Source organism: Nomascus leucogenys, chromosome 9 (genome assembly GCF_006542625.1).
Source record: "Nomascus leucogenys isolate Asia chromosome 9, Asia_NLE_v1, whole genome shotgun sequence".
NCBI lineage: Eukaryota > Metazoa > Chordata > Mammalia > Primates > Hylobatidae > Nomascus > Nomascus leucogenys.
In genome coordinates this window covers 92,303,282-92,321,325 of record NC_044389.1, presented here as the reverse complement: position 1 = coordinate 92,321,325, position 18,044 = coordinate 92,303,282, and the positions used below count along the sequence as shown (strand labels likewise).

The 18,044-nt window shown below is 37.1% G+C and overlaps 1 protein-coding gene across 4 annotated transcripts in view; it reads left to right on the top strand.

Annotated features, from left to right (window-relative positions):
• The window catches only part of ARMC3 (armadillo repeat containing 3), a 111,927-nt gene that overhangs the window by 46,647 nt on the left and 47,236 nt on the right, over positions 1-18,044 (top strand). For all 4 annotated transcript variants that reach the window (XM_030818466.1, XM_030818463.1, XM_030818464.1 and 1 more), the window contains 2 exons: positions 6,982-7,134; positions 7,236-7,341. In XM_030818466.1, coding sequence (XP_030674326.1) covers positions 6,982-7,134; positions 7,236-7,341 — 259 coding nt within the window. The remainder of the gene's footprint in view (positions 1-6,981; positions 7,135-7,235; positions 7,342-18,044) is intronic.

The window sequence follows — 18,044 nt, the reverse complement described above, 5'->3', positions numbered from 1 at the left end:
AAGGCAAGGCAAATAAATATTGTTAGATTTATTTTTATAGCTACAATATTCACCCTTATTTCTGACATCATGTTTTATGTTTTCTGTTCATTTTTCTATGCTGTTCATTTCTTTGTATAGATTTTAAAAACTTTTATGAACAGTTACTTTAAAGATAAAGTTACTATAGTTATTTTAGATATTTAGCAATTTTGCTTCCACAATTCTTTCCCTTTCTGATGTTTCTAAGATCAATAATAGGTTATAGATTCCCCTCTCTAAAATCTGTTTTTGTTTTGTTTTGAGACTGAGTCTTGCTCTGTTGCCCAGGCTGGAGTGCGGTGGAGTGATCTCAGGTCACTGCAACCTCCGGCTCCTAGGTCCAAGTGATTCTGTTGCCCCAGACTCCCGAGTAGTTGGGATTATAGGTGCGTGCCATCATGCTCATCTAATTTTTGTATTTTTAGTTGAGACAGGGTTTCATCATGTTGGACAGGCTGGTCTTGAATCCCTGACCTCAAGTGATCCACCAGCCTCAGCCTCCCAAAGTGCTGGGATTACAGGCATGAGCCACCACACCTGGCCAAAGACTCTCTTTTTTAAGAATCACTTTGTCATTACATTCAATTTTAACCACATTTGTCATTTAGAGTTAGATACATATTGAATCTGTTTCAGTGTGTGCTGTCAGTTTCTCATAATAAAGCTTACCTGTCCTTATGATTTTATTTGATGCATTTCTTAAATTAACCAGAGTATATTTTTCAGTTAAAATTTCTTTAAGGTTTATCCAATAGTGATACGCTTTGAGATCTTACCTTACCTTTGCATAGGTTTGTTGCCTTCAAACATATATTTCAATTTAACTGGGTTTGGAATTGTTGCATCATAATATTTCTCCTTAAATATCTATGGAAGTGATGCCAGGCATGGTGGCTCACGCCTGTAATCCCAGCACTTTGGGAGGCCGAGGCAGGCGGCTCACCTGAGGTCAGGAATTTGAGGCCAGCCTGGCCAACATGGTGAAACCCCATCTCTACTAAAAATACAAAAAAAATTAGCCAGGTGTAGTGGTACATGCCTGTAATCCCAGCTACTCGGGAGGTTGAGGCAGGAGAATCGCTTGAACCCGGGAGGCAGAGGTTGCAGTGAGCCAAGATCGCAACATCACACTCCAGCCTGGGCAACAACAGCAAAAGTCCATCTCAAAAAAACAAAAACGAAAAACATATCTATGAAGCTTGCTTTTGTAGTGTTCAAGCCTGATTTCCATTATTTTGCATATATGATTTTTTTCCTGTATTAAGGTAGAATTTTTTATCCGGAGTTTGAAAATTTTGCCAAAATATGTCTGAGTCCCCCTCTCCACTGTCTCTACTACACAGGCAAGCCTTTGATCTCCAGAGTCATGATTTTTTCCCCTAATTCAGGAAGCTAGTTTTTTCCACTATACTTTGGATTCTTGTTTTTGTTTCACTTAATCTTTTTTCCTCATGAATACTTATTTTTAGACCATCTCTGTTCTCCTTTCTATGCAGTGTTTCATAATTTAGTTTTTAATGCTCATCATGGAATGCAGAGGATTCTGCCTGGGCCTAGTCTTAATGAATAGATGAAGCCTACAGGGTTCCCTTTGCCTGTTTTCTCATCAATTGAGAGGGCAATGGACTCCTTTAGCCCAATTGTGGATGACAAGGAGATTTTCCCATAATGCAGTATTGCAACGCCAGAGTTCTCTCTTCTCCCGATCCTACTGGTTTATATAAGAGGAAGGTGATAGAAGTTCAGAGCTTTCTAAGAGGCCCTTCATTGTCTGTGGCCTGGGTGACTTGTGGAAATTTGTTTCTTCCTCTATTCCCCTTGCCTCTTTCCCCAGGGTCCCCTTTTTCTCCTTTTCTTATCAATCTCTCTGACAGATCAGTCCATTTTAAATAGCCCCATCCCCTCAGCTCATCTCCATCATTTCACCTGCTGCACCTGACTTCTGTTTTCACTATTCTGCCAAAATGGTCCTTGTAGAATTTGACATTGACATCTCAACTCCCAAATCCTGCAGAGGCATTTTCAGTCCTTTTTAACTTGACCTCTGGGTGGGAATCCACACTGTTGATAGCCCTCTCCTCCTGTAAACTCTTTTATCCCATCGTTTCCAAAACACCCCTCTCTCCTGATTGTTCTCCAAATTACCAGAACAGCCTTCACCTTTACCACTTTCCTCAGCTTATTTCAACACTAAACTTGCCTTCTGTTTTATGTCTTGTTCTCTTGAAAATCTCCCTGAGCACTCTCACTTATGACTAATGTTTCAGCTGCCTCCTTATTTGCTTATGAATCCCAAATCTGTTTCTAATTCTGACCTGTCTTCTGAATTCCTGCCTGTATTTCTGACAGCTTCCAAGCACATCCAACTATACTGCCCACACTCCACTTTGGGGAGTGTTAAGTTTCTTTGACAATCTGAACAAAGAGTAACCTTCCGAAAATGTACAAATACACTACATTCTGCATATAATTGCAGGGAGTTCACGGACTGCCTGAAGCCCACCTGTCTTCTGAATCCACGGACCCCAGGTTAATAACTCTTGAGCTAGAATAAGCAGGACCAAATCCAGATAGCCCCACTTGGCATTAGAGGTTGTTCTACTTTACACAAGCACATGGCCACTGGTTATCAATTTGTTCTTCCTCAGATACTCTCCCTTGCGGTCTGGATTGTATAACTTTGTTAGACCATAATTTTATACTCATTTGCTCTGGTTTGGGCCTTTTGTCTGGATTCTGGTTTGGGAAATGCTGTTTTGATCTATTGGTATCCATGTTCTTCAAATGGCTAGATTTAGAGGAAATATCAAATTTTCTAATTCTGTTAATTTTCAAGGTGTCAATAAAATGACTGGTTTCTCTGTCCTTAAGAAATTAGAAAACCTGCTTCCTCGTGCTTTAACCTAGTATAGCCCACTCTGCTCTACATCTGCTACCAGTTTTCTCACACCAGACCCTCACCTGTTCCCACTATGGTAGATTAAAGCAACAACCTGTGCATGAACTAAAGTAACCCGACCCTCATTGGAATACCAAGCAAGCACAGCACAAAAGTTAACTTCCTTTGCTGAGCAGAACCTCATTTCCCAGATCTACCTTAACATCATTCAACCAACTGCCCATCTGTATTACAGTCGGGCTCCTTCACCATGGTCTTGCAGGTTTCCTCTATTACTGTGAAAACTTCCATTTTATAATTCAACTTACTCAACTGGTAATCTTCCTCTATCCCTTCTGACATAGCCTCCTTCCTTCTTAAATTGTTTTCATCCTTGGCAACTCTACAAAAACTGAAAAAGTATGCCAGGTGGATCTTCAAATTCAGTGAATGCAGAGGTGGTTTAATTTTCTTATAGCCTAGGAGATATCTGGTCTGAAAGCTTGATTCTTGGAACCTCTAGAAAGATGATTCCACGAAGATTCAAACTTTCTCTCTGTTCACATATCCCAATAAATTATTATGAGTGAACGCTCTTCTGATTGGAAGTGCAGGGCTTTGAGAAAATCTCTCCATTCCAGAAGCAGGATTTCCCCTAAGGACTCTGATCTGCCTTAGCCATGACATTTTTGGGCAGTACTGCCCACTTCTGACCAGAACACAATATTAGGGCAGAACCAACATCTTTGAGGCCAGTGCTAGAAGATAGGTTAAATCTTTGTCATTACCTAATTATTCTCCTCTATTTTGGTTGATTTATTTACCTCTTAACTCTTATTATCTGGCCAGATCTACCATATCCACCTCTTCCTCCTGCCTGGATTCTAGATTCTGCCTTCTTTTCAGGTCCTACCTGTATTTCTTGTTGTATTAGTCTGTTCTCACACTGCTATGAAGAAATACTTGAGACTGGGTAATTTATAAAGGAAAAAGGTTTAATTGACTCACAGTTCTGCCGGGCTGGTGAAGGCCTCAGGAAACTTAGAATCATGGCAGTAAGCACCTCTTTGCAGGGTGGCAGGAGAGAGAATGAATACCCAGCAAAGGGGAGGGGCCCCTGATAAAACCATCAGATCTCGTGAGAGCTAACTCACTATCAGGAGAACAGGATCGGGGAAACTGGCCCTGTGATTCAATTATTGCCACCTGTTCCCTCCCACAACATGTGGGGATTATGAGAACTGCAATTCAAGATGAGATGTGGGGACACAGCCAAACCATATCATTTGTCTACTTTGTATATCAACTCTTGCCTGCCTTGACCTCTATCTGCCAGACCCAGCCAGCTTAATCAGACATGTCTTATTTTATATTAGTTACAGTGGCAAACTCTTAAAAACTTAACAATGAATAAGAAAGCTATATCCTAATATTCCTGTATTGAAAGCATATAATCATGAAGAAGTTTAAAAAATTCCCACAGTTAGAAAACTCCATTTATAAGTAGATTTTGACAAATATTGCTCCTTACGCTGTTATTATACAATGTAACTATCAATAACAATTTATACACTTATTTTTACTTTCCATCATCATAGGAATATTTTTTTAGACAAGGTCATGCATTGTCATTGTATGTCAGAAACACATTCGAAACATCCAAACTCATAAACACACTTTCTTTAAGTGTTGTTTGTTGAGTAAACTTTTAACATGCATCTCAACTGTGGAAAGCCCAAATCAATATGCCTTTGACCTGGTACCAGTAGGAGGAAGGTGTTAATTACCGTGTTCCCATGAGGTTTATGAACTGGCATTAACATCTCAGCAGGAGCAAAAGTGGCACAATAGCAACTTCTGAGAATGGATGAAGGAAAGCATCATTACATACAGATTTGTTTCCAGTTAAGAAAACGTCATGCGTTTTATTTTAGGGATACTGAACAAATGTTATTTTTAAAGGACATTATGCTATTAGTAGCATAACTATCTTGCCATCTTTATGATCTGTGTAATTAAAACATAAATACTCCTTGGTGTAGCAATTCAAGGAAAGTATTTGGTTAATATGTTAATTCATCTTTTAACTCTATTATAGCCACGCTGCAGTCAGCACTTTTAAGTTTTAGTGAACACAGCTGCATTTTGAGAACACTCCCAGCAAGGTTGAGAAACTAATCGCCCTCAGTATCTATTTAAATTATTTAAAAAAATCTTTTCAATAATTGTAAATATACTGTTTTCTGAATGCAACAACTACATACTCCAAAGTTCGTTTTTTCAAATTAATCATTTTGGCCAATTTTCCTGATAGAATCCATGCTAAGAGGGTTCTGTTTAGAAAATTTGGTTTGGAGCCATCAGGGAAATCTTAATGAGAAATCTAAGCATTTTAGGTCAGAGACTCTGGAAAGTTTTGGATATTACTTATTCAGTGAAAAATAATAAGAACTGTGTATATTTAAAACATTTTCGGAGCCACATACTTTAGAGTTAAGTATTAACTGAAGCTTTTTTATGAAAAAAAGTTATGGCCTGCCTGAATTCTAATGGTAAATGAAAGGAACAAGAGATTAAAATGATAGGATTACAGGACATGGTTCATGATTGGTTTAAAATGAATGAGCAGGAGCATTAATAACTTAGCCTGTGCCAGTTGTGGCCAGATTGTTTAATATATATCTGTGTATCAGGTGAACAAAGGCCAAAAGTATTTGCAAATATGGTGCCATTTAAACGTGATACTGCTTCTCCGAAAAAGGACAATTTTTTTTGAGTCATCGTTGAAGGAAGGGAGAAATCATAACTTTACAATGGAAACCTAGCTGATGTTAATTTCTGAAAATATTTCTGAAAAAAAGCCAAGTTAATTAACATACGTATAAGTAATGAACTAGTTCCACATGTAAATATTGTAATCTAAATTAATATCAGCATTTTTTTGCAAAAATTCTTATTCTAATAGAATATTCTTCTCTTATATATCGTAAGAGTGCATATCACACATTCTTCCATTTCAATCACAAAAATAGAATTTATAAAGGTTAATTTTACAAACTTTACAAAGGGTATTAATAAATGATCAAATCTATGATGATTTTTTGAAGGAACCAAATTATTTAGCAAGGAATTATTTGTAGGTTGTTTCTTTTTATACTAGTCTCTGGTACATCTTTATTTCATCAAAACAGTTTGATTTAATATATTTTTTCTAGAACATACTTTAATAAAGAGGAACTTCTTTAGAATTAGTTAGAACATAAAAAAATTAGAATAGAACACAAAACAAAAAATTATTTTAATGTTCTCATTTAGCTTAATGCAGTATTTACGTTAGTATAGTAATGAGATTGTCATTTATAAAAAAATCAAACAAAGCCAAGAGAAAACAATGTTTTGGGAACAAAAGAACATTAAAAATACTTTGGTTTCAAACTTAGTGTTTTAAATGGGATGAATATAATGGTATGTACTTAGACCTCACTTTAAATAATTATTTTAATTTTTGCTACTTAAGTATGTATTGTCATTTGAGACAAAAATGATGATTATATTTTGATATAAAACTATAAATTTCTTAAGACTCGGGATCATACTTTACAACTATTTTTACTTTCTCCTCTCCTCTGCTCTTCTCCTGAAGGTCGTAAGCATCTAGCTCACCAGTTTGCACATCTTAGGCATTCTTCCAAGATTGGGTTTTATATTCAAAAGAACCATCAAATAAACTGGATTGTGTCCTTAGTGAACAAATAGCCTGTGAACACTGAGTACCAGGTCAGGTGCATGACTCGTGTTAAATCAGTGCTTGCTAAATCCAAAAACTTGCCTTTTTCCTATTATAGACTTTCCTTGGCCATAATATTGATCTCATACAAGGGAATAGGAAAAAACATTCATGATTCATTTTGCATAATTACTGTATTCTAAAGTTAAATAGTTGTAGATTTTGTCTAGTTTAGACTCTGATACTAGAACTACCAAATGGTTTGAATTCCTATTAGACTTTGGATGGGAAAGTAATAATACTTAGCAGTTTTTGCATTAAAATTTTGAATTTTTTTCCCTTTGGTGTGTGAAAGCTGAAAATAGAAAACTTTTTCAAGAACAACAGGTTGAAAAGTGCCTTGTAGCCCTTTTGGGTTCTGAAAATGATGGAACGAAAATTGCTGCTTCCCAAGCTATTTCAGCAATGTGTGAGAATTCAGGCAGCAAAGATTTTTTCAATAATCAGGGTAAGCCAACTGGAAACAACTCTTTTGAGCATTTTTAGGTTACTATATTTTAGTGCCCCTGGGCATTTTAAAAGTCACATTTTTACCTTCTCTTTCTGTAGGGATTCCACAGTTAATTCAGTTGCTAAAAAGTGACAATGAAGAGGTATGGGAAGCGGCAGCTCTAGCCCTGGCAAACCTAACCACTTGCAATCCTGCTAATGCAAAGTAAGTTCAGAGATCCTCACCCAGCACTGACCTGTGGGACAATTCACAGTCCAAGATGTTCTCATGTTAGTATATTGACTTTCACGATAGTCTATGAATTTCTTCAGATGGTCTATCTTGGGGTTATTCTTCAGAATCCCTTATGAAAATAGAATCATCAGATGGGCCTTCTTTCCAAAAATAGTACAAAATCTTAACTGTTTCTGAGTTTATTGGGAAAATGTGCAGGCCATTTGATTTCAGGGACCAGGAGGACTCTTGTAGAAGCTTCTGCAAATAAGACTGAATAATGCTGGAAATGTTAAAGACAAGATCGGATGAGCATTTGATAAATCTGGAAAAATGCTTAAAGATCCATCTTAAAAGGGTATAAACATTAGATAACATAGAAACATTTAAAAGGTCAGTGGCTCACACCTGTAATCTCAGCACTTTGGGAGGCTGAGGCGGGCGGATCATTTGAGGTCGGGAGTTCGAGACTAGCCTGGCCAACATGGTGAAACCCCATCTGTACTAAAAATACAAAAAATTAGCTGGGCATGGTGGCATGCGCCTGTAATCCCAGCCAGTCAGGAGGCTGAGGCAGCTGAATTGCTTGAACCTGGGAGGTGGAGGTTGCAGTGAGCTGAGATCATACCGTTGCACTCCAGCCTGGGTGCGACAGAGCGAGGCTCCACTTCAAACAAACAAACAAACAAACAAACCAAAGCATATTATGGGCAAATACTGTGAAGAAAAGTTAAGGAATAGGAATGCCTTCACTATCCCAAGCACTCTGGTGTGTAATTTATACTCATTTTAAAAATTACCAAAATAATCTGCCAGCAATTGAGGAAACTGAGACTTTTCAAGCTTACTTAATTTTCCCAGGTACACATTTTTATCAAAATAGCTGAGCTGGAAATCGATGCGGGTCTGTCAGACTCCAAAGTCTGAGTTCTTTCCTCTACAGGAGATAAGACTGCCTTATAAGACAGTAAGAATTTATTGAAGGCAACTTCCCTAAATAAAATAATTATTTGCCCTGCCTCCATCTCATTTGGTATGTTAGTTAGCTTTCATTTATTATTGCTTTGTGATATCATGGCTAAAATTACCCTTTTCTAACATGAAATAAATCTCCCTCTGCCTCCATCACATACTAATAGTTCTTAGCCTTTCTTTCCCTTTCTATTCTGCCACACAAATTATAAGATCCTAATGGAATGACTACAAATCTAACTGCCCGATAAAAACATAAGAGGAATGCATTAAGTGTCAAAACAAAACTGTGTTCCTTTAATAGCTACAATCTTTGACACAGTAATTTCCTAAATTAAGGGACATCATTATCTCTATGAAAGCACGCAAATTTCTGGAATATTGAGTCCTTCTAAGTAGCAATTTGAAAATAGCATATTCAGTGGTTTTTCCAATATGGTCGCACGGTGCAAAAACAAATCTTATCAGAGACACTAAACCATTTCTCTCTGCAGTCCATTTAGATTTGTATATGATCTAGAACACTTTTAACAAGCCTTGAGAGTGTATAGGTGTCTTGATTTGATGTGAGTTTGCCTGGCTTATATTTTTGGCTTTATTTTACATAAAATCATAGAAAATTAGGATGGTAAGTAGTTCTAAAAGGGACTTCCTTCAGATTATCTCTCTCAGTTTAATTATCTATTTTACAGATTTTTGTCATCTGACTCATAGTTCCATTTTGTTACCATAGAGAGGTCAGTCAGGACTAAATGATGCCTGACTTCTCTACTACAGTCAACTTTAGTTACGTAATTTAATTTTATTCTTGTAAATTTTTAATTGCAGTTATTTCTTTAACCTATTATATACTGTCCATTCTGTTTTTTTTAAATTTTGTATTTTGTAAGGGAAATGGAACATGAGTGAAAGTGGCTTTCTGAATATTCCTTGAGATCTATATAATTTTTACTTGGGATTTTCTGAGCTAAAAAGTATTGGAGATGAATGCTTTTAAGGAGGATATGGAATCAAATTTGACAGATTTATGCCAAATGCTGAAGACTGAAGTTGCAAAAGATTCTGGAGTCAATCAAAAGGAATGAACACGAATAAACCACATAGTCCTTCTAGAAGCTTCCTTGAGTTTAATTAGTAATGCCAAATATAACAGAAATGACAACAAATGTGATTGGTTATTTTTAATAAGATAATTTTCTACTCAGATCGTCTTTTAAAAATTGTTAGCTTAAACTCAGCATTGGTGAGTATTTCTGGCATCACTTTTAGTAGCGGTCCATTCAATCATCTCCCCAGGAAGCATCGTGGCTTTGCTGCTGGGGTGGTTGGAATCAAGGTTTTCTAATTATTTTTCTGTCACACGTAAGTAGCATAGGAGAGAAAAGCCCAGAGTTAACTTCCTCCAGGTGCATTTGATAGATGTTTGAATATTTGATCATTGCTATCCTAATTTTTAAAAATGCACATAAGCGTTGCAAATACTAATTTTATGTAGTTAAAATGTAACCCTTCTCCTACACGCATATCTTAATGTGCCTAAAGTGAATTTTTAAACTCTAATTCTTAAACTCAGGGCATCTTCTGGAATTGGAGGCTCATTTCGTGCATTGAGTAATCGCTGGTGTTGTCATGGTAACATATAATGTTGGTGCAATTTCCTTTATGTAATAGGTTTTTGCTTGGAAAATTGTGGGTAGATCAAAATTTTCTAAATTAAATAATCAACCCAGGGAAGGAGAAATGTACTTGTGGTAATGCTTTTTGTAAAACCAACAAATGCTTTTTTTATTAAAATCTTTTCATAATCTAAAAATAGAATTTTATAATCTTTATGTAAATTAATTTATAGTCTAATGTATCTGATTTCAGATTTTCACACATCTTGCTTTCTCATAACAAAAAAAATACTCAAATGTAATAAAATAGTATGATAATGAGCAATTTTAGTAGCAATCATAAATAAATAATCAGACCATTCATAGCCCTATGTAGAAGATCTTCAACTTTATTGAAGTAATCTGATCATCACCTTAATTGATGCCAAAAGATCTTACCTATTTGGTATTCTTTATGAATCAGGTTTCTTAGATACTCAAGTTTAGTAGATTTTTAAAAATTTACTTTTTTAATCCAAAAAAACTTTTAAAAATTTGTGATAAATTTGAATTAAAATCTTCTAAAATCCTTCCTTCTCAACCTTCTGTTTTTTTTTCAGACAGGGTGTCACTTTATTGCCCAGGCTGAAGTGCAATGGTACAATCGTAGCTCACTGCAGCCTAAACCTCCTGGGCTAAAGCGATCCTCCTGCCTCAGCCTTTCAGGTAGCTGAGATGACAGGCACGCACCATCCCACCCAGTTAATTTTTCTTTCTTTTTTTTTTTTTCTTTAGAGATGGGGTCTTACCATGTTGCCCAGGCTGGTCTCTCACACTCCTGAGCTCAAGCAATCCTCCTACCTTGGCCTCCCAAAGTGCTGGGATTACAGGTTTGAGCCTCTGCATTGAGCTCCCTCTCAGCCTTTTGAACTGATTACGCTGTTATTAAACTTTGGTGGGGAAAGTTATGGTTGCCATTTTGACTAAGTGGCTGCCATGTGACCCTCGGAGGTGTTCTCAGGGCCCCTTGGGGAAGGGGGGCTACTTGTCCCACTCGCTGGGTATAAATTGGGGGGGGGCAGCTCCTTTGACCTTTGATGCATTTTGTTGATTCCTTATCAAGCTTCTGAGAGCTGTTTTTCATTTTCACTGCCATCAGTGGATCTGACTGTCAGAGCTCTAACTTCCTCCCTGCCAGAGTTTCTTTCAAATCCTTCCTTTCTGTCCATGAAAAGCTTGGATTCCAGGTAACCCAGCTTTATCAAATTTTACATAAAAGCCATACAGGAGGGCCTGATGTCTCTTCTGTACGTACGTATTTTTTGCTTCTCAGAGGCCATTCCCCACCCCCACAGATAATTCTCATGTATGTTGTGGTTATGTGAAATTTCCAGGCATTTGAGTTATGGATACGTGGATATGGATGGTAGTTAAAAATTATTAACAAACATCAATCCTTTTACTTACAAATGGGCTAATGTTGTAGAGTAAAATAGACATAAAATATATCCTGGAAGTAAATTCCGCTTCCAGGAGTATTTTGCCTTAGGTCATTGTAGTGACATCCTCTTGCCTGGTAAACCTCTTCCCAGGCAGGCTGTGGTTCTCTCCCTCACCCCGTTTACATCTCTTTTAAATTGTCACCTTGGCGAAGCCACTTAGCATTACCACACGGCTTAAGATTGCACTCCACACATGCATATTCTCAACGCTCCTTCCCTGCTGCCCTTTTCACACACACTTATCATTTTCTATCATAGCATGTAACTCACCTGGTACACTTATCATCATTTATTTTCTGCACCACCCACCCCCCTGCACCCCCCTCCCCACACACCAACCGCTAGCATCCATGAAGGGAGCAGCCTTCATCTATTTAATTCACTGATGCATCCCAAGCATCTAGAACAGTGTCCATCCCATAGTAGGCATTCAAAGGAAAATAGGATAAAATAAAACCAAAAAATAGCCGGGCAAAGGTGTTTCACATCTGTAATCCCAGCACTTTGGGAGGCCAAGGCGGGTGGATTACTTGAGGTCAGGAGTTCGAGACCAGCCTGGCCAACATGGCGAAACCCCGTCTCTACTAAAAATACAAAAATTAGCCGGGCCTGGTGGTGCATACCTGTAATCCCAACTACATGGGAGGCTAAGGCATGAGAATCACTTGAACCCTGTAGGCAGAGGTTGCAGTGAGCCGAGATCGCGCCACTTCACCCCAGCCTGGGCAACAGAGTGAGACTCCATCTCAAAAAAAAAAAACCCAAAACAAAACAAAACAGAAAACCCAAAAGTAAAAGAAAAGTGAGGAAAACAAAGTCTATTTGACAAACAAAGTCTGTTGTCAAACAATCATTAATGGCCATTACTTAAAACAGAAAGCAATCATCAGTGTTGTTTTCTTTGTTTTTACATAACTTGGAAAACAGAAGCAACATTAGAGGCTTCCCTATAAGAGCCTTCTATTGATACTTCTAATTCTTTATTATCTACAGCATAAAGATTACTTAAAGTGGGTACAAATATGAAAAGGCAATGAATAAGAATAAAAATAACTATTTTTATAAAGGCATAGTAAAGGGGGATAAGAACGGCCAGATTCACTTATTAGCAATGAAAGAAGGAGAAAGCAAAGTAAAACTATTTTTAAGTGAATAAATAAAAGGTGAGAAGGCTAAAACAATGCCCATAGAAAGGAACAGATAAGAATGGAAACCAAGAAGCAATAATGAATTTTATAGAAAAATGTAACCCATTTAGTTGTTTGGACACATATCCTTTTTTGGTATACTGCTAATCTCTTTGACAGTTAACAATTTCTAATGCCTTTTGGAAATGAGAAAACTGTTTATTTTTGACATAGGAAATATTGTTTTCAGCTAAATTTCACGTTACATTTATCCTGTATGTTTCTATCTAATTAGTCATATCAAAGTTCCATATTATTTATGCAAGTACTGAGAGACTTATTCTCTGAGGAGCAGACCCTACATATTAAAAGAATGTTTTAAACTATTAATTTATAACATCACTGCCATCTGTTGGATCTGATCAGAATTAGAGTTTAAGTTATTCCAAGAAGAAAAAGGGTTCAGTGTTTTTCACTTCCCTTTGGCAATGCTAACTAAATTTCGCCACTGGTAAACTATGAAAAGATTAGAATAAATGTTCAGAACTAAAAAGATTAGTATAAATGTTGGCTAGATAGTTTTCAAAAGATGCAATTATCTTAGGAAATAAAATGCAATGAACAAAATAAAAATATACACAGTAAAACTACAATTATTTTAATACCTATAGAGAAGTGAGAACTGAAGTTTTGTTACAGTAAATGCATGATCATAAGTCCCTTGTTTACACATAGATCACACTTACTCTGATTCTTCATAATTATTCCATGTCATCCCCATGAAGAACTGAGTGATTTACCTAAATCTTAGAGACCCTTTTCTTTCCATTTCTTTGCTTTTTATTTTTTATTTGTTGTACCCCTTTTGACTTTCCATGACAGCAGTGACCCAACAAAGTTCTAAATGTTAGCACATATAGTGATGACTACAAAAATTAATTGATTGATTACTGGCCCATTGCCAACTTATACAATACCAGAGACAAAAAGCTCTTCCCCAGAAACTGTCTTGCTGTTGTGTTCCCTATGGTCAGGACCGCACAAAGTAATGATGAAATTGTAAGCAGTACACTCCAAAGGGACTCCACAAACAGATAGAACGCCCCCAAATTATATGGGTGTGCATTTGAGTGCTTTGGGAACCTTAGAATGTCCTCGTTACATGTGGATGACTTGTCATTTTGTATTATCAGTATTAAACATTCTCTTCACTAACATAGAAATAAAGCATTGACTAATTTTAATACTTATTAGAATTATTCATGGAGTATCATGCCTGAGAATGCCATGCAATTTGTAGAGAAAACTTTAGAACGTATGCCACATACAGAACTTCACACAGTGTTTCAAGAAAAGTCAATACTTCATCTAGTGCTTCAACAAAAATCAGTGCTGCATTTACTCACAGTGACCAAAGTCCTTATCAATCTTTTCAGTATTGTCAGGGAGGGGCATGATCTTAATGATTTCCTGGAATGTTAAGTTTCTCCAGCAGAAATAGGAAGCACTTTTCAAACCTTTTGAAAAATTTCTATCCCATTCAGTAAAGTTGGTGGGAAGATAATGTCTATTTATTGTTACCATTTATTTTATTCTATTGCTTTTAGGCTAATGGTTTCTCCTTAGAATTGCCTATATTTCATGGTGGAATGAAGGCTGAGTGCAGTGACTGATGATGGTCATTTTGAAGGGGGGAAAAATCTCTTAAAGTTAGCAAAATACAAACCACAAGTTTCACTTTTCCTTCTCCATCCCTGTACAGGAAGGGATGAAATGGCTAGACATGTGTCCCATCACCCTTTGAAAAATAAATGTTAACACCCTATTCTTAGAGCACACTTCTTGGCCGGTTACACAGACCCACTTACATAAAAGTAATCCTGTCATTTTGAATACTTTTTACTAAAGAAGCATTGAACATAGAGATAATCCACAGTGATTTACAAAATTAAAACGTAGTCCCATGAAAAATGCAAGTTCGTGTTGTAGACTTGATGTATAGGTTGCACTTAATATTGCTAAGGTTGTACAGCTATTGTCTTTGTTGCATAGGGTTTTTCATTTTCGGAGAGTTCCATTTTCTAACAATGCAAGGAACTGCGTCTTCATACTGACCCCTAGTGGCCGTTTAGGAGGACGTTGGGGGAGGGGCAAAAAAGGTAATGGAAGGATTGTTCTGTAGTTTAATGAAACGTACGTTAATTTAATTTGAAACACTCTCCAGTGTACCTAAGATAATATTTCCAAAACATTTTTAAAAGATTCCGATCTGAAAATCATTTCAACATGGTGCTTTTAGAGATAATATTCTACTGCTAAATGTGTGTTTCACAGATGCTTGTGTTTGACTTTGTCCGCTATTAAGGTGTAGTCATTTATAAATGTTTTGACGCATTCATTGTACCGGTAGCTGGACATCTTCTGTGCCATATAACCAGATAGGATAAATGCAATACTCTTGAACAACATAACCTAAGAAATCTCATTGCTATTATGGTTTCTCTAGAGTTGATTTTTTGCTCTTGACTTTGTATAATAGATTTTGTTTTACATTCTTATTTATATCATTTTGTTGTAAAATTCTAGATCCATTGAATTAGAATACTCACAATATGAGTATCTTGCAAGATAACTTAGCTAATTTCATAACTTTTTAGGAGGTTTTGTTTTGTATTAAGGATGACCTCTGGAAGAATGTATTTAACATGTTAATTAATACCTTAAAAGTCCTCTGGAATCAATAGATAAAATAAATGGGAAAAGTCCTCATGGTAAACCTGAGAATTATTCTTGCATTATTTCCGTCCAAGTTTACTGAGTGGATGCTTTTCTTTCTGCTCCTTAGAGCCTAGATTCCTCCCTGTCTGATGGAATCTTATTCTAAATGTTGGTTATACTGGATTGGAAAAATCATACTGAATTTGGAAAACATAGAATGAAAAGCTGAATTTTGCAATAGAATAAGTGGATTCCCTATCCCCATTTCATGTCAGTGGATGCCCACCTGACCTTGACCAACAGTATGAATTTGATTAGCTACTGATTTTGTGAGGCCAAGTGAATCCCATAAAAAGTTCACTTAGAAAATTATCCATGCTACTTTTATTACCTACAGTGCAGAGACTGATAAATGCATAACCTCGTTTTAAAGTTGCTAGAACTCTTTCAGGTTTAATTTCCAACATTACTTATTTTCAGAGGAAATCTTTATATTATGTGATTCCCCCCCCCTTTCAATTTGAAGCATACTTAAAACCTATATAAGGTTATTTTTACCAACCCTTGACTTTTTATGTTAATCATTTCTCTTGATTTTTCTTCACTCTGGAAATGGTCCTTTCCGCTCATTGATTACACTTGAGTGGAAAGGCTTGCGTAGGATTTCCGAGGAAACTGCCCCAGCTCTAGCCCTGCAGGTGTAGGAGATTTTGCTGTTTAGCTAAAAATTGTCTGAAAATGAAATTTTCATGCACATACACAAGTTTTACAATATGATCTTCCGTTTCCATGATCTGAAACTCTCTACCCTTGTGGCTCACTGAATGCTAAGAGGATGATGATGATGTTGTTGAAAGCTGGCAGTTATCGGCCAGGTATTGAGCTAAGTCCTTGAGTGGAATATATTAAATCCCAGAGCAGTCCTATGGGGGAAGGAATATTATTGTCATGCCCATTTTGCACATAAGGAAACCAAGGCCTGGTCCTTGCTCACAATCACAGAGGTGGTCTGTTCTGTACGTCCCCAGGGAGCTGGTAGGAGCTGAACCTCTTACTCTCCACTCCGGCAACTTTTCTCTCATTCTTTCCTCATCAGTGCCTCCAGGACCCTTAACTTCTCCACATTTTCCCCACCAGAAATTTCCCTTGTGCTGAAATTCATGATCTCTTTGAATTCCTCCAGCACTCCTTGTACTCACTCCAGTAGGCACCTTTGGAATCATCTTTCATCACTTCCTTTCCCTTTCTCTTTGCTTCTGACCCTCCTTCCACCTTTTTCCCCGGGTTCCTTTCCCCAGTCTCCCTTCTCCCCCTCTCTGCTTCCTCTGCCTCCTCCTCTTTCTCATTTTCCATTCCCTAAGGAATGATGTCCTAAAGCAAGTAAATTCTTTTGGTTTTTGTTTTCCTGAAAATACTATACTTTTTAAAGCTTAAGAGGTTTGAAAAATGTAAAAAGTAATAAATTAAAGGTCAGAAAACCATGTGTTTTGTTTTTTTTTTTTCTGGTCTCTGTTGATTTACTTTTGAGCAAGTTTTAGTCTCTCTGCATCCTGTCTTTTTTGACTATGAAACAAACAAGTAACAATGAATCTACACAATCTACTGTATTTTGTGCATGTAAGCGATTACCCCCTAACCAGTATCACAGGGAGTCTGGAATCCAGCTTCTTCCACTGGGGGCCAGATGTGATCCGTCTTTACAGCTGTTATCATTTCATCCCAAAATATAGGGAACTTACCACCTTGAGCGTAGGGTTTTTTTTTGTTTTTTCTTTTTTGTTTTGTTTTGGGGTTTTTTTGGTAATGATTCTACCATTATCTGGGTATTCTTTACTTGCTGGGCACTGTGCTAGGCTCTTGGGGTACCACAGGAAAGGAACACATCAGGCCTACATTTCAGTCAGGGAGGCCAGCAGTACACGAGTAATTTTAAAAAGGTAATTGCAGAATTGTTACAGTATAGGTAAACTTAAAACAGCACAATGCGGAGAGAGGGCCATGGCCCCGGGGTTAGGAAAGGGGCCTAGAGAATGATACAGGGCTTGTTAAGGAAGGGCTCTCTGAAGAAGTGACATCTGAGCTGCTGAGAATAAACCAGTCCTGGCAAGCGCAGGGATTTTTTTTGTTTGCTGTCGCACTAGAGCATTCAGCATCCTTATTATTTAGTTAAGAAAATCAACAACATGTTATCTCTAATTACTTTGGGATTGTATCCCTCGTCATTGACAGATATGTAAATAGGCTGATTTTCAGGCTAAACAGAAACATTTGGTAGCTGCAAAAGTCATTTATTATGAATATCCTAACTCCTCGACCATCATTCCTATTTTATTAGGAGACAAGTCAGCCATGCAAAAGAGAGTTGTTCTTTGCTGATGGCAGGTAGTTAATTACGAGTAGGGCATTCTAGCATTTGAAACAGGAGGTAGCATGTATGGAAGTGAAGTATTGTGATTGAACAGATAGGTCAATAAAGGCTCCGCGTCACTTGGGAGGAAATTACATTTGATTTCCCCAGACTTTGATTGACTGGCTCAAAATCGGTAGCAAAAACATGCATGCTCTTTGTGGAAGTGCTGGGGTAGCACTCACTATTCTCTTTGCAGTCATGCTGTTCTCTTTGAGAAAGCATAATGTCACCGCGGCTGCAACATCAAAGTGAATTCTGAAAGTCTCAAAATGAAACCGGCTAAGGTGCATCAATACGATGTTATCAATTTGGTTTCACATATTTCCTAGCATTTTTGGGGGGGCATTTTTCTTATTTTGCTATAGATGCA